The sequence below is a fragment of the Amblyomma mixtum genome, chromosome 2 (genome assembly GCF_055824585.1).
Source record: "Amblyomma mixtum isolate Tamu chromosome 2, ASM5582458v1, whole genome shotgun sequence".
Lineage (NCBI taxonomy): Eukaryota > Metazoa > Arthropoda > Arachnida > Ixodida > Ixodidae > Amblyomma > Amblyomma mixtum.
Window position 1 is genome coordinate 280289274 of NC_143013.1, and position 24770 is coordinate 280314043.

General features: G+C 46.3%; 1 protein-coding gene across 6 annotated transcripts in view; it reads right to left on the bottom strand.

Annotated features, from left to right (window-relative positions):
- The window catches only part of LOC149364147 (E3 ubiquitin-protein ligase MIB2-like), a 49568-nt gene extending 37818 nt beyond the window's left edge, over positions 1-11750 (bottom strand). The window contains exons 1-3 of one of the 6 annotated variants that reach the window (XM_089574137.1): positions 11630-11750; positions 8516-8839; positions 4875-5046 (exon numbers count right to left, since the gene is read on the bottom strand). In XM_089574137.1, the coding sequence (XP_089430263.1) occupies positions 4875-5046; positions 8516-8744 (401 nt within the window). In that variant the 5' untranslated portion in view covers positions 8745-8839; positions 11630-11750. Of the gene's footprint in view, positions 1-181; positions 568-4874; positions 5047-6011; positions 6094-8515; positions 8840-10617; positions 10910-11382; positions 11586-11629 lie in introns of those variants that run through there. The other 5 variants (XM_089574136.1, XM_089574135.1, XM_089574134.1 and 2 more) reach the window with 5 other exon arrangements.
- Positions 11751-24770: the final 13020 nt, after the last annotated feature.

Sequence of the window (24770 nt, forward strand, 5' to 3'; positions counted from 1 at the left end):
TATTCTTCAAGAAAAGACTACGGCATGAGGAAGGCTGGAAACAAACCAAATTCAGCTAAAAATCAAACAAACTCAAACCAAACAACTGCAACTAAGCTAACAGAAAAATTCTATCAGCCTCATGGAAAAAAAAAAGAAAGGGCCAAAAGAACATTGAAATCAGAGAGTGAACTGCAGTTACCCCGCACACATGGTAGTCCAGGAAGATTCCAACTCTATGTGCATCTGGAAACCAAGTGGCCAGCCCTCGAGGAGCAAAGCGGCATTGATAGGTGCGACAACTTGGTGAGAGATCGAGAGATTGAAGAGGGGAGCAGCAGCGCACAGCAGGCAGTGATAACAGACGAGGAACAGGCGCGGGTGGGGGCAGGATAATTAGATGCGCGAGAGTGGCTGTGCCTCTCCTTCTTTCTCACAGTTGCAGCCACTTGTGCAATCGACCGAACCTTCTCTGGCTTTCGTTCCTCTGCCGATCAAAACAAAGGGATTTCCTTGTCGGACGTGTAACTGATCTCCAACAGATGTGCACAGGGAAGTAAGCGGGTATAAATCAAAATTCAGAAAGAAAAAAAAGGGGGGGGTAAAATCAGATAGCAAGGGGTCACGGTCAAACAAAACATGTGCACAAAAAAATGGGGGGGGGGGGGGGGGGGGAGAAATGTGCACTTGCACAGGCTAGCATTTTGAAGGTGACTTTCAAAAAAAAAACAACCAAAAAGTCATTTGAGTGCTTGCTTATTGCAAGTTTTGAAAGAATATAATAAATAAATGACCCACAACTACAGGTTGAGCGCTTGCTTATTGCAAGCTTTGATAGAATAAATGAATAAATAAATGAATGAATGAATGAATGAATGAATGAATGAATGAATGAATGAATGAATGAATGAATGAATGAATGAATGACCCACAACTACAGGCACCAACAGATTTAGTAGCTGCCAACAAAAAGACTGGTTCTCGAAATGGCACTGCTTAATATGTCAGGTGACTTGAATGCACATGTCTAACACCAAAACCTGTACAATGATGGTGTCAACTGGCCATTTTTACAACCCTAGAGGGGGCGCCTCAGCTGCTCCAATAAGGCGGCGTTATGGAGGACTGCTACCAGGCTCAGCCTATGTGGTATCGTGCTTGTTTTAAAACTTCACAATGTACTCGCGCTTGTCTGACGATGGAAGCAACCTGATAAGATACAAACAGCCTCTTTTCTCAAGGGTGTAAAGGAATAAAATGACAAACAATGAAAGGATCGCTGTCAGGGATTTGAAAACAGCCCGTGTGAACATGGAACGTTAGCCCACTGAAGCAGACTTTGGAGAGAATTTAAAACAAATAACATCAACGATGAGACTTGTACAGTGGGTGAATGACAAAACCAGAACCCAATAAGCAGACAAAACCAATAAGCAAGACCCAGCGATCGTCAGTATGCCATGCTCCTTCGCATAAACAATCTTTAAAATGCCACAGCTGAACAGGAAAGTTGGTGATACATTACAAGGACAACAGCACAAAAGGCGTTCTGTGTTTCCTCCCTTTATGCCCATGTCTTTCTTGATGGTGCCCTAATAAGCTATAAAAGTTTGACAGTCACTGTCATCATCATCGTCAGCAGCAGCAGCCTGACTACGCCCACTGCAGGGCAAAGGCCTCTCCCATGTCTCCCCAATTAACCCTGTCCTTTGCCAGCTGCGGCCACCGTATCCCCACAAACTTCTTAATCTCATCCGCCCACTTAACATTCTGCCGCCCCCTGCTGTGCTTGCTTTCTCTTGGAATCCACTCCATCACCCTTAAAGGTGCGCTAAAGAGGAGTCTGAACTCGTCTTTTTACTGCAGGAACTCGATCTACACGTTCCGAGCATTCTTAGAAACTTTCAATTATTGTCCTGTGCGGCCAATTTCCCATAATTTAAAGTGGATTAAACGTCCCGGCTCCCGCATTTTTTTAGCTCACCAATGACGGTAGGAGGAGTCAACCAACCTTTCAGCAAGTCCCATGGCAGCTTGCCGCTCTGCTATCGGCGGAGAGATACGTAGTGATCGGCGAAAGAAAAGAGCCCACACTCATTTTTATTTCCATGGGCCTAATTTGCAGCTATGTAGTCCCTGACTAGATCTATTTATTCATGGAAACCTAGAAAACAAAATCAAAGCGAAAGCGAAGCCGCCACGTGACTGTCTGAAAAGCACTCCACGCGTTGGTTGACTCCTCCTAACATCAGCGGCGAGTTCAAAAGAGGCAGCCGGGACATTTAACCAGATTTAAATTGGGGAAATCGGCCGCACAGGACAATAATTCAAATTTTTTAAGAATGCTTGGAACGTGTAGATCGAGTTCCTGCAGTAAAAAGACAATTCAGATTCCTCTTTAGTGCACCTTTAAGGACCAGCAGTTATCTTGCCTTCACATTACATGCTCTGCCCAAGCCCATTTCTTCTTCTTGATTTCAACTAGGATGTCATTAATTCATGTTTGTTTTCTCACCCCCTCCGCATGCTTCCGATCTCTTAATGCTACACCTATCATTTTCCTTTCCATAGCTCGCTGTGTTGTTCTTAACTTAAGCTGAACCCTCTTTGCTAGCCTCCACGTTTCTGCCACATAGATGAGTACCAGTAGGATGCAGCTGTTGTATACTTTTCTCATCAGGGATACTGGTAAACTGCCACACATGACCTGAGAGAACTTGCCATGTGCCCTCCACCCCAGTCTTATTCTTCTAGTTATTTCCCTCTCATGATCCGGATGAGCAGTCACTACCTGCCCTAAGTAGACATATTCCCTTACTACTTCCAGCTCCTCGCTACCAATTGCGAACTGCTGTCCTCTTGTTTATTTGCATATGAAGAACTAAATGTGTGAATGTGACAAATGGCGCGATATCCTGCAAAATGCTTTTGTTTTCCGTACGTAAGCGTTCATATACTTATGGCACGTAGACAGCACTAATTTATTGATTTTTACGTACTCTTTTCTAACCATACCTGTGTATACCACAAGCAGACGATACACAGACGACGATACGCAGACGACGAGGCACAGAGGAACTCATTAAACAAGCTTTCCTGATTGGCTGAGGATATTCCAGATTCAAAAAGAAAAAAAAAAGAACGTTTACCACACATGTATGGCATGGTTGCACTGAGCAGTGGCTGTCTGGCCAAATGACAATAGCTGCACAATAGCACCAGGTTACTATGGCTATGAGATAGTTCCGTGAATATTTTTGCTTCTGCCGCCAAAGTTTTACCACTTAGCTGATACAGACGCTGCGATCACAAGCCCCATATGGAGCTGTGTTAAGCGGTTTTTTGTCTTACTGCTGGCATCCACAGTACGTTCGCGTATTGTGCCCTCACCTATATATCTTACACCGTGCTCCAGACCCAACACATCGCTCTCATCAGTGAAGTCAACGATCACTGCACTGGAACTGTAAGATAGGCGCCGTTTTCGAGCACGACCTATGTGGAATCCAGGGTCGATCAAAAGTTCCCACGCCACAGGGTCTGCTTTCAAGCGCGACAGTCAGGTAGTTACGACACCCCCAAAGCCCAAAGTCTCTGTAGAGGGTATGAGAAGTATCATTCTCACCTCTGAGAAACTTGATATCTTTATTGCTTTCATAAATGGCAAGATATGCCACAGAATAGTAGACTCTGTAGCCTGAGAACTTTTGACCACCCCTCTACCTTGCTTGGTACCATCCCACAGCCCTGAGAGCTGCCATAGAGAGGTTAAAAGAAGAAAACCTCTCCAGCGCAAGATAAGGAGACAATTCAAAACTGCAGCACTGTTTTCAGCTGTACACAAGACGGCATTTTCACATCTAGAAATGGTAGCAAGCATGTTGCATGGGCTGTTTCATGCCATCGATCAAGTGACTTTGGATAGATGCAGTAAGGTAAGTGTCAAAAAAGCCCATAATTACTGCTGCATGCTTATTTACTTTACACTTAGTGTGTACACAAATTACTGATCAGTTGCACAAGTATGCGACCTACTTCTGCACTGGATTCATTGGTATTGCAAATTATCTTATGAATTAAGTTGTCCCGGCTTTGATTTATGAGGATGGTGGTGGTAATAACTTTATTAGGCGAGGGTGGGATAAGGGGGAGGGGTGTTGAACAGGATGGCGACGGGCCCTCGGGCCGCTCTAGATGACCGGGCACTGTTGGGCCGCGGTGACCTTCAAGGCCCAGCCCATGATGCGAAGCTGTAGCAGAAGGTATGACATGAGAATGGCCTTATTAGATCCGCGGGGGATAACCTCAGATATCCGGATCGGATGTCCGTAGGAGATAGTTGCAATTACACATGTACCTCCGTCGGACATCCATGGGAGATCCATCAGAGATTTCCCACGGATATCCGTGGGAGAACATATATTCGAAAAGGGCTGTACATTGTACATCCTATGGACATACAGTGGTTGATTGAGTTACAGCATAACACCCAGGTGTATTGGTTTATACCACTGTGGAAAGTGTAAGCTTGAAACACCTTCGCGCATCATATCTAGCACTGCACAAACACATTTGGCATCAGGCAGATGCATAATAATCTGGTGCTGCCCCACACTCCCTACCACACCGCTGCTACACTTCATTTGCAAGTTCTGTGTACAAGCTACTCCACCATTCAACTATCGACCACACGGAGTTCTTACTCTACGTGCCACCAGCATTCAAAGCCCTAGAGAACTTTTCATTGCACAATAGTAACGGCACCACAAACAAGCGGGGTAACTTTACTGTGCAGTAAAATCTTAAAACCTTCAGAATGCTGCCAACAAGCATTTCTTGCTCAAAGTCAATGCAACAAGACAGGGCAACGAATGGCATATGAATGACCAACTCACCCCGCTGAGCCAGCCGTGTCATAGCGCACAAAGGTGTGAGCCAGGTCATGCTTGTCAGCCATGTAGCACTCGTTGCACAGGTCAAAATCATAACACCGCATGCACTTCCACCTAGTGCCACTGATGCCTCGCTTGCAGCACGCGTCGCAGATGATGTTGGGATGCTTGATGCCTGCAAGATTGGCAACAAGACGAATGAAATGAATATGAATGAAAACAAAAAGAAAATGTGCACGTAAGATATATACTGTTAGTTTCCCATTAATACTGCAAACCCTACAGGGTGGTAGCCACAGCTTCAGGTCGGCTCTGCAAAGAGCAAAAATGAAGTGCAGCAAACCGATTTGGTGCAGGACGAGCTACAACCCGATTACAGTTTAAAATCACTTGAAAAGTATGTAAATAAGAATGAAAAGACCAGGCCAAGATACAAGAGGAGTCGGAGAGGGAAGATGGAACAAGTGGCAACCCTTCTGATTCTCCAAAAAGATACAAGGGAAAAACATTCGACCCTGCATGTAACCTTGCATGCAAAAACAGCCATGAGAACATAAAAAAAAAGGACTATACACAAACACTGAAATAAATGAAGGCCAAATCTGCTTTACAAGAACATGCAATCTAATGCCGAACTTCTGCTCAAACAAACTGCGACCATGACTCAGAATCAGAGTAAATTCTGCTCAAAATGCAGCAGCACGTCTCCTACACCACAGAGGAAAAGATGGAAGAGTAGCATACAACACAAGTCAGAAAATTCCCCTTGAGTACGGACAGCCATGCACTGTTGAGGAGTTGCTAATCTTGTCACTGCACACAGATATAGGCTCTCTTCACAACAAATCGTAGACAGACACGGCGCACAAAATGCCAAAGGAGTGTGGCGAAAAAAAGAAAACAAATAAGTGCTGCCCATGAACACCAACCAAGGATAACAACATTTTGAGCTGCAAGAAATAAACTGCCAAGCAAAGGCTTCTCAGCAGGCCAGTGAAGACAGTCATCAATGGAGCAAAACAGCAAGATGAAGCGAGTGATGTCAACGACCTCACGGCAACAGTACAAGGGAGGACTACAGAAGAAAGGAAAGCATAACCTCCATCATCCAAGAGTTCTATTATATAAGCAAACAAAGACCTGAACAGAGCCAAGACGCAGAACGAACCTCTCCCTCTCTCTGTCTTCAAATTCACAAAAACTGCGGCAGTCTGAGACCTCTGTTTCCAGTCACTCTGCAGGCAAGAATGACGTGAAGAGGAACACGGTGGTGTGTGGTGGGAGAATAAGGAAGTATTGCCAGTTGGCCACGCGCTTGCGAAGGAGGCGGGGAGAGGCGGGGGGGGCTTGGCCTATCACGGCCACACTTCCTATCTGGGCATCCCCGGTTGCAGTGATAAGCGCGCTTGGGAAAACCCCGCTAAGAGCACTAAGGTACTTCTTCTTCCTCCCTCAAGTCGCACTGTGTCGCCGCACAGTGCGAGGTAACATGCACGTACCACGAGGCACTTTGCAAACTCCACATACAATTTGCTTGGCGTATGGAACAAAACAACGTAAATACAGAAGTAAGCAATCTTCAAGAATCAATATTCATCTAGTTATCGCAAACAGAGCAACACAAACATAGATAAACTTCAATGCCTGATGCTATGGCAATGTGAAAACCATTTCGGCAAAGTGACAAAGCATAGTTGGCAGCTCTTATGAGAGTTCTTAAGCTCTCAGTCACATTCAGTGGCATCACATCCCTCTGTAAATCTCTAAAAAAAAAAAAATATGGATGCACTCTTCACTCTTAATTATGCTAGCCTGATATTCCACCTTGGGCCTCAAACAAAATATCATGGTGAGGCAATTACTGTAAGCCTCATTAAATTACAATATTAATGTGATTACAACACACACCTTCTGCAAGGACATAAAACTTAAGAACAGTACTCATGTCACAGTAAGACACATTGAAACTGAAGTTTAAAGCTAATAAAATACATTTTTTTGTGTGAACCTGAAAAACAGCCGTTACGGTTATGGAAGGTTGCAAGGTCCATGTCACGGTCGAGCCAAAAAAAAAAAAAAAAACGTTCAGCAACCAGTGCAAGCTCACATTTTTGCACCTTAACAGAAACCAAACAGAAAACCCTATGCAAACAGATAACACGCACTCATTCACACAGGATAACGAGCCCCCGCAGATATTTTCCGCCGGGATAGATGGCTGCCTGAAAACAGCTGCACGTGGTGAAGACAAGGGAAAGCCCTCAGTTTTGACGCACACCTGTGTGACCTATGGAAACCCCCGCAGAAAGACTGATTGGCAGGCACCTTTTGCCCGAAGTTTATGCGCAGCACTGTACTGGCCTGAATTTTAAGGGGCACTTAGGACAAATTGAAGTTGGCCTGTAGTGACAGAATACGGCATTCTAATGGAAACGGTACCACCCTCACCCAGAACAGAGCTTTCATAACCTAGAAATGATCAACAAACGAAATAGGTGTCGCCACCACTGGCAGATTTCGCAAGTAAAATGCACGTGTCAACACCGAATTTTATGCATGGACCCACCCCGCATTTCGCCGGGCACCCACCAGTGACACAACGGGCCCAAGCTTTCCCCTGGCCTGGTGCATAGCTTCACTGGGATGGAATGCATGGAAAACGGGAGTCTGACCCCACCTTGTGTGGCTTCAAAGATGCTGCCATCCACCTCAAGATGATAGCAACCTGTCCTGATGTCACTAGTTTGAATCAGTGAGAGAAAAATTTTTGAAATAAATTTTCTCAGCCGTATATGGGTTTTTGGCTCTTTGACAAACGCTAGCCTAACCAGAAAGAGCCAGAGAATCAACTTTTACTGAGAAGAACGAATGGATGAAGTTGTCTGCAGCATCCCCTTCAGGGCTCTGAAATTCAAAGCAGGTTCTCCATTCTCTTCAACTAAAAGGGGATAGGGAGCATTATTATGTATAAAATTATGTATAAAAAATTATGTTACACGTGCAATACGCCACCATTTCAAGTAACTCCCTGCCTCTTAATCTAGTGGTCTTCAATGCGGAAGTTGATGCTAATAATGTAACATAAGAACTGCTGAACAAAAAATGCATTGTGTGTGTCTAAGGTGTGTTGTGTGTTGTCTAATGTTGTGTGTGTGTCTAAGGTGTTACAGTCACACCGGCTTGCAAATGAGTGACTTTTCGCTCACAGTGCCAATGCTGACACCAGATTTTTTGCTAAAGGAGGCCTTTAAAATTATCGCGTTAAAATAGAACAAGAATCATTTACTTACTACGATGAAAATGTACCCCAGTGCACCACCTAGGTTCAGAGTACTGACTTACTTGGAAGAGCTGACATTACAATTTAATGGCATAAATCCTGCTTGTCTCACACTAAAAGGTCAGACACCTTGAAAACAATGATAAGAAACACTCACATCTACACATCATCTTCGTTCTTTTTCCTTATACCTTTACCCACAGCCATTTTCAATATGGGGTATCACATGCACCTCACACCAGCTTGGTGATTTCATGCCTTGCAATGAACCAAGTTATGCTACTTCAGTAACAGTATTTATAACGGAATGCACCGTCAAATTTTCAGCCGTAACCCAAAACACAAATCTGTTGTACAAACTCACCAGCAGGTGCATTGTCAAAGACACGCAGGTCGTATGCCCCTTGGTACCCAACGCGGTAGTTGGTACGTGAGCCGGAGTCCCACTGGACGACCACAGTGCGGTCCGGTGACGAGGTGCTGCCAGGCTCGCCAATCTCCACCAGGGTGCCCACATGGCCCTCACCACCGTCCTGGTTGGCCCACTTCCAGTCGGGCCCACGGACCACCCGCACGCCCAGTTCCACAGCCATCGATGGCACAGCACAACCACTCACACACCACGCACAGCACTCACTGCCCACACCACTATCTTCGGCAGAAGGCACGGACGGCACATGGTACCATCCTGCAAGTGAGCAAGCAGAGAGGAGAGGTACGTAGCTCAGGTTAAATAAAAACTCCACAGCAATTATTGCACAACGCGACAAAAGGCAAAGCGCCACGCCGCGGTGGCTCAGTGGTTACGGCGCTCGGCTACTGACCCGAAAGACGCGGGTTCGATCCCGGCCGCGGCGGCCGAATCTTGATGAAGGCGAAATTCTAGAGGCCCGTGTGCTGTGCGATGTCAGTGCACGTTAAAGAACTCCAGGTGGTCGAAATTTCCGGAGCCCTTCACTACGGCGTCTCTCATAGCCTCAGTCGCTTTGGGACGTTAAACCCCAATAAACCAAACCAAACCAAAAGGCAAAGTGTATCAGCATTACAACTGATTCACTCAAGATAAATAGATAAAACCACATTTATGTCACGGTGGTTGCAGCAGAAAGGCTATAACGAGGTCACAGTAAGAAACGAACAGACATGGATGAAGCTGCTTGTTCCTTTCTTCTTCCTTTCTGTGTCCATGTTACAAACTTTCTACTACAACCATCGCGAAGTATGAACCAACAAGCTGAGTTGAACACCCTTTAAACCCACTTTGCAGCTTGCCTCAAAAGTCTTCAGTATACAGGCTTCACTTGCAAACTTTAAAGTGGGGTGTTTACAATATCCTTGAAGCTCGAAATCGCCAGAGGGATGAAAAGAGACTACCTCCCCCTGTAAAGATATGTAACTACTGGTGTGCCATAAGTACCAAATTGTGTGGCTCAAAAAAAGACCCTGTAGCCTGAAGAGTTCTGGCCAAGGATGTACATATTCTAAAGATTAAAACTAGCTGTACTTAACAGTAAAGTAAGTATGATGCATACAACCACCACGTATAAGTAGAGAGATGTTTCATTTCTTTCAACCATAATGTAAAAGGTTTTAACTGTTCACTGCACTACTCACAGTAACACAAAAAACCTGTGTCAGGTTGGTTTAGCTCATGTTGGTTCTTGGGCTGAAGATTTCATGCTGAAGACTTCCCATGTGATGAAGCAGCAAGCCACCGACTCATGAACGGTCCCAAATGAACACTTTCGTCCCTATGGACTGCGAATGGCTCATAATATGCATGGGGAAAGCTAACACAGCGAGAACATAATTCCAGAACAGAGTGAAAACCGCGGTTTTACAGCAGTCTGCCAGCACCGCAACTCACGTGGGGCAACATAGTCATGACCACACTTTACCACTATAAGCTGCACACCTATTTGACTACGATCTCAAAAACATGCCATAATTTTTAGAAACGTAACTCGCAAAAGTGTAAAAAAAAAAACATGTCTTGAGACGAACGATGTGCAGCCAAACAGCAAAGTTCACTACAGCAGCTTGATGTTTTTGAGGAAGAAATTGTTTTAACACAGCTGTAATGTGTTACACACATCTGAGTGTGCTTAATGAGCTAAGTAGCTTTGGCATGCGCTGCTCGGATAGAATTAAACCCATACATCTGCATACCCTCTGGCAAAGCACTACAACAGTTTCTAGCGGTGAAGAAATATAGCCGCTTGGGGGTCCTATGACGAGTACATTTTCAGCGCACCCGCCCAAAAGGAGTATGACCTTGAGGTGCAGCCTAAAGTACTTTGCTGCCATAGCGTACCATTACAGCTCTATATTGTTAAATGTAAGTTAAATGGAAAAGCAACACATTTCTACCGACACGAATGCTAACTGCTTTCAGAAAAAAAGAGATGCATGCACCGGTTTGCCGCTACCCGAAAACCATGGCATCTAAAGTAGACAAAAGCTTACCTCCTGACATTTGATTGAAAATTCGAAGGTGAACAAATAACCGACGTGACTTTTACAACTTGAGCTATGTAAGGCGCCGGGTGCTTCCGATGATCAAGGGGCGGCAACACAGCGCTCATCTCAAATTACAGAAGCACTTGAGGCGCACGATACAAAATTTCGCAAACTTAACACGTACTACAACCGTAACTTGTGAACGCATCCGCAAACGTCACTTGCTTCCCTTCCAATGAGTCGATCGCGTTGGGGGTGACCAATCGTTGGTCACCATGTCAACAAAAAACCCAAACTAACTGCCGGAGAAAAAAAAGAGAGAGTTCAACGCAGCCGCCCACACAGGAGCCTACTCGTGCAATCGCTACAGGTAACATTCGCAAGAGTGCAACAGTTTCCTACCCTGCAGGTAGACATTTTCAAATATGACTCGACCGCTGTTGCCTCAGGCTATGACCACTGACCGCAAGCAACCGAACCATGACGCGACCGAAGGGAACGAGCCAACGAAATTATCTTTCAGAAGCTAAAGGCACAGCATCCAACTCATTCTTCAACGCTACCTACTTCAGCAGGAGCTGAGAGAGGATCGAACTTGAACGCAAAACTACGCTGCGGTTCAGTTTGCGCAAACGATGAGAATGTAAACAGGTTGCATGGGGAAACTACTACGCGACACCAACTTCGGCCACTGAGCCGACCGCTCTGCGGCGCCTGCGTTGAGAAACTAGACAGAGTAAACTCGGAAAATGGTGGTAAGAGGTTACCCACCTTCTGGCTCTACGAGTGAAAGCCAACAGGGCCGGCATGCTAGCACTCAGCCACCGCTAACTGGAAAGCCGAACCCCTACCTGCATTTCGCTCGCTGAGCTCGCAGACAACAACAGGAAGCCATGTTGTTTGGCACGCCGCATTACAATAGAGCACGCTCAACCAACCACCGCGAGCTTCCGTTCGCGAGAGCGGGACAATGGCACAGGAAACTTTGCTTGCTGAGGCTTCTGGAAAGCCGGCTTACCAGGGTAAATAGCTGCCGTGATGAATGGGAATAAAACTGCGTCCCTCGGCCCATGCTAGAGGCGGAAAAACGAGGAACATCGGAGACCGGCGAAAGGAAAACCATGGTTACTCTGTTGCAGCAGGCGGGGAAGTACGCGTCGCGCCACTGGTTTCGGTTTCAGATTTCACGTCTCGGTTTGCGCAAGCTGCGAAACACTAGCGGTACTCGCCGTTCTGTCGCCGCACACCTCTGCGTCATAACGGCGTGTGTAGAGGAGAAAATATAATAACTCTTCGCTGTTTCTTTCCTCTTCTCTGGCTCAAACCGCCAGTTTACACAAGCGGAGTTTAGATACTGAACAGATTTGTCCCAATTTCTACTTTTCACGAGCTCGTAAGATATTGGTTATTTCTTCTGTCCCTAAATTTCTGTCGTCACTGCCGAATTGCAAGAAAAGGCAGCCAAGTATCTCACAATATCCACAGCATTACTCCATCGTTCAAAACAGTTACGTACAGAGTTGACGTCCACATGACATTTAGAAACTTTAGAAAGAAATATATATTTAACATCCTTTCATTTCGCACGCTAATGACGAAATGATAATTCTGCATGCATATCGAAGCGAGTACAAATGTTTCCTCCACCGCCTGTTGTGCTGAGTGGAGGCAATCGTATAACTGCTTTAAACTATAGCTGATGATGGTGGCGCCTACGCGCGCAGGCATCGAGCAGACATCTTGTTTCGGAAACCCCGCTCTTGGATCGTTAGCAGCCGATCTATCTTTCCATTACGGTCCATTATAGAGGCAAAGTACATAAAGCAAACAGACCGGAGTCGTTCGTTTATGACGCGCCAAGGTGTACCACTTATAAAGAGCGCGTGAACCTGGCAGGCAGGTAGACCTTTTCGTACTAGCGAGAGGAGAGAATTGCTATGACGATGCCGTATTCGCCGGGTGCGTATTCAGTTCAAGGCACATTAGAGGAGCCAGTAACATTCGCGCAGTCCCTTGCCCTGTATGGGCACTTTTTGGGGACCTGTCGCGTCGTCAACGGTGCCGTATGATGTCATAACGGAAGACTCCATACGTTCACCTACCGCCTTCTGTGGCCATTTAGCTGAGCAAGAATTGACTACACTTAAAAGCTCGATAATATCAGTGCCCACAGACGGAACTTCTTGAATTTCTTCCTTACCGTAGAAAACCAGGATTTTATTTTTGTGCACATTACTTTTACTTTTGAGAGAAATTATATAATAGCTAGAGTAACGTGAAAGCAGCTAGCGCAAGAAACGTGAGCACATCAAATTTAAGCGTAATTTTCATGCATTCATTAATGATACGCAGTTCGTATACGACCATTAAGTAGTAGTCTTATCTGCAAAATACAGTTTCGTGCAAGTTACGACAAATACTCACAACTTCGTAAAAGACACGTTTTTCCAGCTGGTAGAAACTGCCTATTTCTTGGGTGATTACAAAAGCTTCGTTCAAAAAAGGATAAACAAGAAAAACTGTGACATAGAAAGCTTATCAAAACGACGGCAAAACCTCAATATAATATGCGTATATTATGAAAACAAAAAAAACTGACCAAATAATACAGACGCGCATCAAATAACATCCACAATATTGCAAACATTCCTATGGCATCTTGCTCGGCACAAAAAACTCAGTAAACCGGCAAAGACAGAACATGACCGTTCCGGTGTACAGCAGTTGATGTTGAGGGCTGGCTTTTCTGAGGGAACTTCGTCATCCCGAATATGATCTCATTATCTGATATCACCTTTAGGCTCACTGCTACCAATTATATTCAAACAAATTTATATGAGGACGCAGCAAAAAGACGGCACCGAATTCGTTTCCAAGAGGATCCGTCAATCATCGCGTCTGCCACGCTATCAGAAGAACGTTGCTCACCGCGCTCTTCAGACTCGCTTCAAAGTGGTTCGCCGCGGTGTTAACGTTGAGGCTTCCATGAATCGGGTTTACTCCCAATTCACTGAACATTTCAACCAGAAAGCCCGAAAAGGTCGTCATGAGGCCCCGGAAGGCAACGTTCGCCAGAAGCCGGCGGTGCCTAAATTGGCACTCTCACGCGCAAAATGCGCTGGCAGAGCAAATGGCCACGCCGCGGCAAAGTGTCATCTTGGGTGCGACTCAAGAACGCCCCATGTGCTTTGCCCTGCAACCAATCGCTTCTACCTATCGTTACGATGTCGCGGACAATCGCCTTGCCACCTGCATTGCCATGCACACCAGAAGGTGCAAGGCAGTTGACCACGACGTCATTCCATTTTCATTTTATTTACCCTTAATGCCACAATTATAGGACGTCGCCAACGGTTGGAGGGCCTCTTTAAGTGTAATTTACCGCTGAGCTCTTGAGTTGTATGCGATTATGACAGCACACTATAGGTGCCGCAAAACTTAACGCTTGAGTGCGGTCATCGAACCCAGGCTTATCAGTGAAACAATAGATACAGAATGTATAGGCGTCATGTGAGCCAGTACTTCTTCATTTTTAATTTCAGGTGAGAAAACTGCTTCCGTGTATTGTGTTTCGTTCCTGCCTGGGTTGACTCTGCTTTTGCAACGATCCTGGTTTTAAAGTTTCCATAGTTCCGTGTTGTTGTTTTTTTTTTCGTTTTTGCGGTGTTCGCAGTGTTCTTTTTTTAGCCGTTACCTAACAAAACATTACACGTAAACCGGCTGACGGGGGAGGAGGGGGGGGGGGGGGGCTAGTGAAAGTCTTCAAAAGCAAATATCTTGCTCAGACAGGCACGGTGGCTAAAAAGATAGGCTCCTAGTGGTTACAGTCCAGCTCTGGCAAAAGCAGCTCAACCTTGTTCAAGATCCCTACCTTTTATGGCACTCCTATTAAAAATTTCACCTCAGCAGCAAAGGGGTCAAGTGAAAGCAACAAAACACCGTACATGGTCCTCACTAACAGCGCCTCCTCTACTCACCTTAACCTCCTTTTGCCTTTTGCAAGCCCGGACGTTTTACATCGCCACCATCGACACCTTTGGCGTCGTCATCAGCCAAGGAGCTTCTAAAGAGAAGAAAGGAAAACTAGCTCCTAATTCCTAAATAATGAGGAAGGATGTGTGGATATGTCAAGCAGCTTCCTAACCTCATGTAGACCCACTTCTAAATCAGCTAGGACGCCTTGAAGACTTTTTCAACTTGAAAAAGTTTTTTGTCATTATTATGAAATCCTCAACTGCAGCAAAGAGGAAATGTAACATAGCATCTGCGCTCCTGATTAAATTGTCTCGTATCGCTTTCTTGGTTCACTCGGCAGCACACATTTAATTTCATAAATTATAGAGACAACAGCACTTTTTTAACGTCCATCGTTAGTGGACACATCTCCGCAGACAATGGGCCTGGCAGGGTTTTCCCTTTGACAGCAGTGAAGCATGAAGTGAAACACACGTCCTATGCACAGCCCATGCACATACCTAATCGTTCCCAAGGGTGTCCGCAGGTCATCGATAAAGCTCTGCCCCTAGAAGGAACGACTGAAACGCCTCCGTCTCTGGCGCGCAGTCACAATAAGGAAGGTACAGGAGTCAATGAGCAAATCGAGCGCAATCTTGTGTATTCTCTGGAGGGTCATAAAAATGAGTATAGAGATACTGAGGCGTAATCTAGGCGTGGTGATAAACGTTGTCGCTGGGAGCGCCTCGCGCTTTCTTTCTAGTGAAGGGTCTTCTGCATACGTGGCTCGATAGGGCGCTCGGCGATACGTACTGTTCCTTCTAATACGCATTGTGTGCACACACACATAGCGCAGAACATAAGCGTCATGTAATTGCACAAAGAGAAAAAAAGAAAAGATGGATACGTAAATCGCGAGGACAATAAGCATCGTGATAGCAGAAATGCAGAACGTCGAAGGCCGTACACAAGAAGCTCGGGAGCGCCAGCACTCACGAGCCTTGTGTATCTTGGTCAGTTTCAGTCACGGTTCTGCCCCTATCGGCTCTTTGGAGCACAGCGGCGCAGTTCGAGATAAGGGGACGCTGATTTGCAGAGGACTTTATCCTGCGTACCATAGGTGTGTACGCAGCACTTTCATGAGAGCCCGAGCAGGGAACTTACGTCGGTCCTCGACTCATGTTTCTCGGAAGCGGTTCCCCGAACCAGGAACTGAAGACAACTCTTTCTTTTAAATAAAGGAAGCATGAACAGAGATAGCAAGCGGTCAACGCGCTGTTTCGCGACGGAGTGAAACACCGTTCTGGGGTGCGAGAGGAAAGGGGCGGGGATCTCAGACACTGGATTCGCAATGCCGCGGTTGTCCAAACGGAGCATCGATTTGTGATTGGCTGCCCGCTGAGTGACGCTCGTTAGAGATGGAAGGAAGAGAAGGAGGTAGAAGAGGCAAGGCAAGGAGGTTAACCAGAGGAATAATCGGTTTGCTACCCTGGAAAAACATGCATAAAAGACTCGTCTGTGCCGGCGACTCGTTTAAGGCAGACAGTTAAGAAAGATACAGTCTTGTTCACGCATGAAATAAACAAAAAGAAAAAGAACATTCCTGTGAGTGAGTCACTGGAAGCGCATCCGACGTTTTTTGGACTTTGTTCGCAGATGAAAAGGCAATCGAAGTTGTTTATTATTAATATATATATACCGGGTGTCCCAGGTAAATGTAACCAACCTTTTAAAAAAGATGAAGTGTCCTAGTCCAGTGAAACCAACTGAAGGTTGTTCAGAGTCGCATGGCCTAGTCTCGAGTATTTTTTTCATTCTTCAAAGTTAATTAATTAGTTAAGCTTAATTGGCTAACTTTTCAATTATATATATATATATATATATATATATATATATATATATATATATATATATATACACCTTACTATTAGCCCGCAAAGATCACCAACACAGTGTTAGGCCAGCAGTCGGATACAACTCAGAAATGCAGTGGCGAATGCCACTCAATGCCCCTCCAGCCAATGGCGACGACCGGTTCTCGTGACGTCGCGGCTAGCCCTTCTGCGTGACATCGCTGGTGACTGGAGGGAGCCTTCGTGAAATGGGATTAACCGCGACGTCGTGCCACTCGGTCGACGCCATTGGCTAGAGGGACGACTCCTTTGAGGGAAATCTACAGCTGCTTTCTTGAGTTGTATCCGACTACAGCTCACACGGGCCACACGAAGAGATACGCAAGCGCAAGCCATAACCCCGCGCCAAGAAAACCGACCGAAAGAGATGTGAACAGGGCGTGTACGCATTCATAAAACTGAGAAAAGGTGACGTCACCCGAGCACGTGCAACTCGCTGACAACTCGACGAACACTCCGCTGCAGTTGGACTCGAGCTCATGCAAAGATTCCCGGAAGCAACCCAAAGAGTTGAAATGCCCAGCACTGCGGAGGACAGTCCCCTGCTAAAAGGGCGCTCGGCGCAGACGAGGGAACTGCAGGGTCCCAAATGAGGTACCATATCGTATTCAAAGGCAACGCGACCGAACGCAAGAACAAAACCATGTTGCTATACGTACTCAACTAATCGTGCAGGCTCTTGGGCTGTTGAAACATAACAATTTGTTGAAGACAAAATGCATTCCAACTCTTAGTGGATGTCGACGTGCACAGGAGGCGGAGGAAGTGTAGGATTAGAGTGTCTGGAAGTAATATATAGAATTAATATAGATACCATGACGGGGCTTGATACTGACTCAGCGCCAACATGGCGGCCCCATTCGCGTGCGCACTTTGTCCATATTATTACTAACCACGATGGCAGCCATCGCGCCTCTTGATAGCCAGCCATTACTCTGTGCACAAGCTACACTAAAAAGCTCGCGCTTAACTTCACGCTTACGCCCAGTTTTAGGCAGGATGTGCAGGCTACTGAGGCATGGATAAAGTTTAGCCACGTCGATAGCGACAGGAGTTTTTTTTTTTTTTCGCAATTCAAAAGGGAACTGAATCCGTCGCGCTGTCTTGTGTCCCTCATACGACCAGATAAACGGCGACCCTGCATAGTTTAGTATTCGGATATGTATCTGCGTGACGGGGACTTCATTTTTTCTCTTCCTGTTAGTTCCTCCTCAGCAAAAAGCACTGGCTGCCTTTACGCAGAAAAGCCCTTTTAGAAGCTAGGAATCGCGCCGACCGTTGGGCGTGCTTTGTTGTAGCTATTGACGGCGCGTAACATAGCATTGACCTTTGTGACAACTTCGCAGCGGTGGTGAGCGTCAGTTGCTCAAATGCGGTTCACGTAACTGAAGTGCATTAGGCGCCTTCTGCAAGCACGACAGTGCGCCTGACCAAGTCAAGCATTCCTGGACAAAAATTTTGGTTATTGGAATACTGTAAGGTACTGTAATAGAACTTTTAAAGGTATAAAGGTCGATTCTTCCGATGCTTAGCAAAATCCTTCTTTTAAGGTTTTTCTATCGCTCGTATAGTATAGTTAAGACTGACATAGAGAACCAACGGAGGACGTTTTTTACGATTGCAAAAACGTTAATATGAAAAAAAAAAATGCCAGCCTGGCGATCTGCGGATACATTGATTGTTACAGTGAAATCTTCCAATATATTAAAAAACTGCGTTAATACACTCTTTTTACTTGAAAAATGCTTTTGTCCGGAATTTCTGGGTATGTTTGTGCATACGCCTGGAGGACTTCTTCAGCACAATGGCGCCCCGCGTCAGCCCGGACAATGCTTCCCGCCTGGATGGCGTGGCTAGTCCCAAGACTTACATGACCTAATGGGGTAGCAAGTTAAGAAGAGCGCTTTTGTTTCTAGTTAACTGCCAAGGTTAATCTGTGAACTAATCCTGGCCTATACAGCTCCATGATCATTAGTCGCTAAGTTAGTCGCTGAGGCGGTAACCGCCTGAAGCGATGTTCCTACCGACGCGACCCACGACAGCGCGACGACCGTCGGTTACCACTGCCGCTGGAAAACCCGCACGAAGCGAAAAGAGGTGGTAGTAGAGTGGCTCGTTTTCAGTGTTGCTCTGCTTCCGCCGCCTCACCGTTTAGTGACTTCTCGTCATTATGGCAGTATAGTACCACGTTCTTAGTACTAAACAGGCTAATCATCAGGCTATCATCAACCAGGCTATCATCAACCCACTAGAATTCAAGCGGAGCATCGCCAACCTTTCATCTTAACATTTTTTACCATTGTTTGCCAGATACCGTCCACTCCCTCATGTAATGTCTCAACCGAGACCTTTGAGGAAATAAATAAATAAAAAAGTATGATAAAAACACTGAGGAAAACTCTTCTGGTAATAGACTGCATTTCTAAGGGACGCAGCGTATAGTGGTGCCAGACTACCTTCTGCGGGGCTGATACTTTCGCAAAGTGACGTTTCTCTCCCACACTTTTTAATAATCATTAACGATATATACGACACGGCAGCCTTTCTGTTCTATTATTCCTACCAAGCTTTCACTGAACTATTTCGAAGCATGGCTCACACGTAGCGATCGTCGGCTGCTTCTTCGCTTAAACCGCGCTGGAAAAACAAACTTCACTGCCATAATAGCTAGATTGGAAGTTACGTACTCCCAAACAATACCTACTGAACTACAGACCTGCACAAATGGCACTGCTCCAGCGCGCATGCTCTAGTTCAAGCCTTTTGCCGCTAGGGTAGTAAAATTACTGGCGGTGTGGCGCTAATATATACCCTTGGAGGAATACTTGTTGAGAAAATGGCTTCCTCTATAATTTTATTTTGGCTATTTTCATTGCAGGTGTTAAAATATCAGAGAAAGACAAAATAAATGTATGAAATAGTGTGCACAAAGTGGCAGATAAGACGACCCGCTATGATGGCTCAATGGTATGGCGCACGCCATACCATTGGCGCACGCAGCTCCATAGGACCCCGCTATCTGTACAGGCTCCCAAAGCCTTCCGCTATTGGTTAGACTCGACAGTTGCTACTGGCAATGAGCGGAATTTTCTGCGAAGCTAAAAACTGAGCGACGCAATGAGCGACAGTGGTTCCTCGGCCCTCAGCTCTTCGCGCGATGCCATCACCGTGAATTATCGCCAGATGCTGTTAGCTTTAAGTGTTTGTCTCAAATTGTGCATCCTTGGCAGTACCATATTATGGCGCTGTAGACGATTGTCACTCCCTTCGTGCTTTACCGCCCTGCACGGCAACTTCTCATCGTTTTGCGGAAACAAAAGCTACAATAACGCCTGTTCCGCAGACTTCAGTGAGTTTTCATTCACTGTGCACTCTGTTCTAATTCTTGTCGTCCGCCGCTCCGACTGGCAGATGCCTGCGACAGCGGTGGCGTGGCGTCGCTCGAGCGCCGTTGGTACCAATTATCCCGGCCCTGGACAACCAAGCGGAAAGGGTAGGGCTCGCGAGGCTTGCAGTGCACTGAACAGGAACGAGGAGAAGAGCCATTTCAGCGATAACCGAAGGCGCCGATAGCGCCACCAACATCACATGATGAAAAAAACAAAACAAAAACAAAACAAAAAACTCGAAGGTCGAAGAGGGATAGGAAAAGTATGTGTTACATCGCCCTTCGCAGCGTAGCTTTCGATGTACAAGCGATAACACCCGGCAGTTTCACCACCGGAATGCAGTATAATTCCGCTCCGCGCACGTAGAATTTTACGCAAATCCGCATTTGCCTAACATTCTTGTCCCACTGCCTTTCGATTCTTGCTTCTTGGATTTGCGATCTCTTGCCTCAAAAGAGACACCCAGCACACACGCGTCGACAGTGCACTATTATTGGTAGAGCGACTGCTCTGGTGAAACGGTGGTCTCGGGTTCGAACCCCGGATGAGGGCAAATTTTTGCTTTAACTAGGAAGTTTCTGCGAAAGCTGTATAGCTTTCCTTTGTAGCCGTATGGCGGCGCTCGGGTGGACGTCAAGGCGTAAATACTCCCTGATTACAAAATCTACTCCACCTTGGGAGATTCCCCTAAACATTTGACCAACTATTATTCCCTGATGAATGCGCACTTGAGCTCCTCTGCATCAGCGGCGACAAGCAGGGGCGCATGCGTAAGTTCTCGAACCAGAGTATTCACTCCCAACTCACAGCCCGAAAATGAGGGTTGTACTTAAATCTCAGAATATTCATGGTGTTCCATGAATATTCCACGAAAGAAAAGAAAAACACGAGAAAGAACTCGGACTGCATGTCGCAAACTGCGAATCAAGATGTTCGTCTCGTTGTGAAGTTGGCTTTCTCGCGTTGTCCAGCTGTTATGAGTGAAAGAGAAACGTGGGGAAGCCAGCATGCTTGGCAAGTTATGACGTTTCCAAACAGTTCTCATTCGAACGAGGACGTTGCGGTGACAACATCGACGTTTAGGACGTTGTAGAATACACGAATTGTACGCTCATTTAAACTTTTTGATCCCGAGTGTTCTGCGGTTGCAACGGCATGCAAAAAAAAAAAGTATTTCAAGAGAATGTTTCAAGAGAAGAGCAAGAACAACAGTGGTCGTCGCTCTTCGTGGGTACCTGGACCACGCCTTGGGGGAAGAGATAAAATCGAGATTGAAAGAATGAATAGAAAAGGAGGAGCCGTGGCGGAGGACATCGAATTTATTTCGTGAGGAAAACAGCGCAGCAACAGGGACAAGAGAAAAGAAGACGACAGGACAGGCGCTGGCTAGCAACTGAAGGTTCATTGCACGGAACAGAAAAAATATACTCTCCAAACAACCAGGAGCACGCATGATCTACGCCAATAACACTGATAAGATGTCACAATCAGTCATGAACGAGGACGGATGGGGTGCTTACACATGTGTCGCGGTTTTTCTGAATATGAAATGCTTCGCTGATTTCCCTAGTTAATCTATCTTTGTGATTGTACAAGACCTTTGTGTCGTTAAAAAGTGGAATACATGGTTGGGCAGCAGGCGCGGAGGTGTTACTACCACATTCTTTGTAGTGCAAGGCTAGGTTCGAAAAAGGGGCCCCTTTCAAAGAGGTGGTGTGTTCACGCAGGCGGGAATTCAGGCATCTTCCCATCTGGCCTATATAGTTCTTGCTGCACGTGAAGGGAACCCTATACACCACACCCTTGACACAAGGGACGAACTTTAAATCATGATTTATTTCACACTCTTTTATGCGAAGCATATTACTAGAGCTACACTACAGCCCGTCGAGCGCGGCGGTGGAGCTACCTATGACCTTTAGCGTGACCACGTGACACCACGTGACAACATGACGTCACAGCAGAGGAGAGATGGGCTGCCGGCTCGCGCGGTCGGCAGCGGCGGTGGAGGCTCCAAATCAGAGGCGCGGTGGCTGACCACGTGACAACATGACGTCACAGCAGAGGAGAGATGGGCTGCCGGCTCGCGCGGTCGGCCGCGGCGGTGGAGGCTCCACATCAGAGGCGCTGCAGCTGACCACGTGACGCTACAGCAGCGGTATAAAGCTGAGCTTGCCTCGCTCTCCGGGCACTTACGAGGCGGCCAGGTGTTGGGATGCCGCCTAGAAGCAGGGCTGATTTGAACGAGAAGCGAAAGCTTCAGCGTGCCACAGAGACCGATGAAGAGCGGGATGAACGTCAACCAAGGAAAGCCATGTATTACCAAGCCTAGCCATCAATATGCTTCGCATCTGACTAGGCTTAACCTTAGCTAAGTCTCAGCCATTTTTTTTTTGTTTTTCTTCTCTGCTTTGCCTATCAACCCTGGCGAAAATTTTGCCCAGCTTATTAGGTGCTGAAAAAAGCACATTTACTCCATATCTGCGGCCTACCTGCTTTCAACGGTGGGACAACTGGTGAACGTAGGGCACGACAGTGAATTTCTATTTTACCTGACCTGAAGGCTCCGGTGTCTCGTGTCTACAAGAGGACTTGATTTTTTTAAAGTATTTTATTGCATGCCAGTATTATAGCATCATCCGGAAAGCCTGCTTACCTCAGCCTGTGAACTTGTTGACTAAAACCCTCACTGATAGCATGCACGCATGACTTGTTAATCGCAGAACCTAAACAAGAGACGGCTATACCACATTTGACTATCTTAGATTGGCCAGAACGGTAACTGAGCAAGGGCTTCACTGACCTCTGAAAGAAAGACCAGCACACATGGTCTGGCTTTAAAACCAATCTAATATCAAGGAATTGTAGCTCATTCTTTTGCGGTGTTTCAAAGGTGAATTTTAAGCCTTGTCCGCAATCGTCAAAAACCTTTAAAATGCTTTCTATCTGTCACTGGAAGGGACAACTCGCTCAACTCGCCGTTTTACTGAATTTATTTTGAATATATTGGTCCGACATCACACAGCGCACGTGCAATTTGGCATTTTGATTCCGTGGAAATGCGACCATCGAGGCGAGGATTGTATTCGCATAAGACCACGACATCAATTTCGAGAGACGATTTGGGCACGAGACCACAAGAAAAGTTTATTTTTACGTCAATTTAGAAAAGCAGTAGGTTCAGTTACGAGCGTCATTGGCATATGATTTATTGCAATGGCATAGGAAACGAACAGAGCAAATGGCTGTCAGTAAGCCGGTATTGAAGAACCTTTAACCGGTTATGGACCTTTCAAATAATCAACAGCAGATTTTGGGTCGCCCCTGGAGGAAACGGTTGAGAGGGAGTGGAGCCATGTCACCTAGCCAATTGGAGCCATTTGTATCATGTATTTATTGGTATTTTTTCGCCTAAAGAATGCTGTTCAGCATGGTTTTTCTATATAAAATTTTTCGCCTGTGAGGCGGCAAGGGGGGGGGGGGGGGACCTAAATCTGTCCCTATCACTGCGTAGATCGGGCCGTTATGATAGTCTCTGCAGAATATTAGAGCACACGTGCCCCAAAGAGCGATGAAAATTCAAATCAAAGCCAGTTCGGGCTATCTTTGGACACAGCCAATTTAGTCGACCACGCTACTGGCGCCCGTGGCACGGATGTGCCGACACTGAGACTGAAAATTTCGTTGGTCTTTCGCCCTTAGTCACGGGCGAATGGCGGATGACGTATTGTCGTCCGCCATTAAGGCGAAAGCCCTGAGTGGCTCATTCTCCCATCCGTCCGGCATTACATTCAGCGCCTGGAGTGGCTCATCGACGAGCGCAGCTGCCAAAAGGTGACGTCATCTATGACAGGCGTCCACCGAGATATGTGAGACAGTTACTGCCTCATTTCCTTTCCTCAAATACAATTATCATTTTCTTCACTACGGCACTTCTTTCTCTTTCTTCTTTCGATCACCCCCACTACCTCCCTTCCTCTACGACGCTGTTCGGGTGTCCACCTAGAGGACAGAGAATTACTGCGCTATTTCCTTTCCTCAAAAATGCGTTGCGTTCAAAGGTGTTTCCAACGGGCAAGGCATCGCGCCGAACGGACGGTGGCATTCCGTGGACTCCGTGGCAGCGTTGCAACATGCTGGCGCGTTCCACTCCTAAAAGCGAAGCTTGAGCGTCATTGATAGTGATTAGTCATTACTTAGTAATGAGTCAATAATCAGGTGTGACGTCATCCAGCGGGGACGTCACCACTGCCACTACTAGACTGCCACAGAGGCAGTCAAAGTGGTGCGGAAAACGCTTTCGCCTCTACGCACTTAGACAGTCAAAGTGCCCCTGAATTTTTTAATGGATTCCTCTCTTTTTCGTTGCGCCATTCGTTTTTGTAAATAAATAAAAACATACAATTAAGTTTTTTGCCTTGCTACGTTTATGTCTGTGCGTGTATGTATTCTGACGTTCGTGTATCGTTCGCGTCATTCATTTCTTCCTACTTCACCGCTCTCGCAGGAGCACCATCTGCTCGCCATGTCCGTGGCCCCGTCCCCCAGTATGAATGTTTCACGCATTGCCGTATAAAGTGACGTGATTTAATTTAAAGCACTTTCTCGAGACAGCAGACGCGCGTAAGTCTGAAAGCAAAAAGCAAGAAAAAGATACCTCCCGAAGAGGAGGGGGGGGGGGGGGGGGGGGAGACTATAACGCAGACATCTGACGTACTCTCCACTAAAAGCAGAGGAGAAAGGATAATATCGCGTGCGAAGGCTTAGTGCGGCGCAATACCTTGGTTTGACAGTTGTGACGGTTGCTGTTAATGAATACAAAAAAAAGTGAGACCACGCCTCCAGGAGTTGATATCTGACAAGAGTAGAGCAAATTTTCCACCACAGAGTGGTCGGGGGCCTT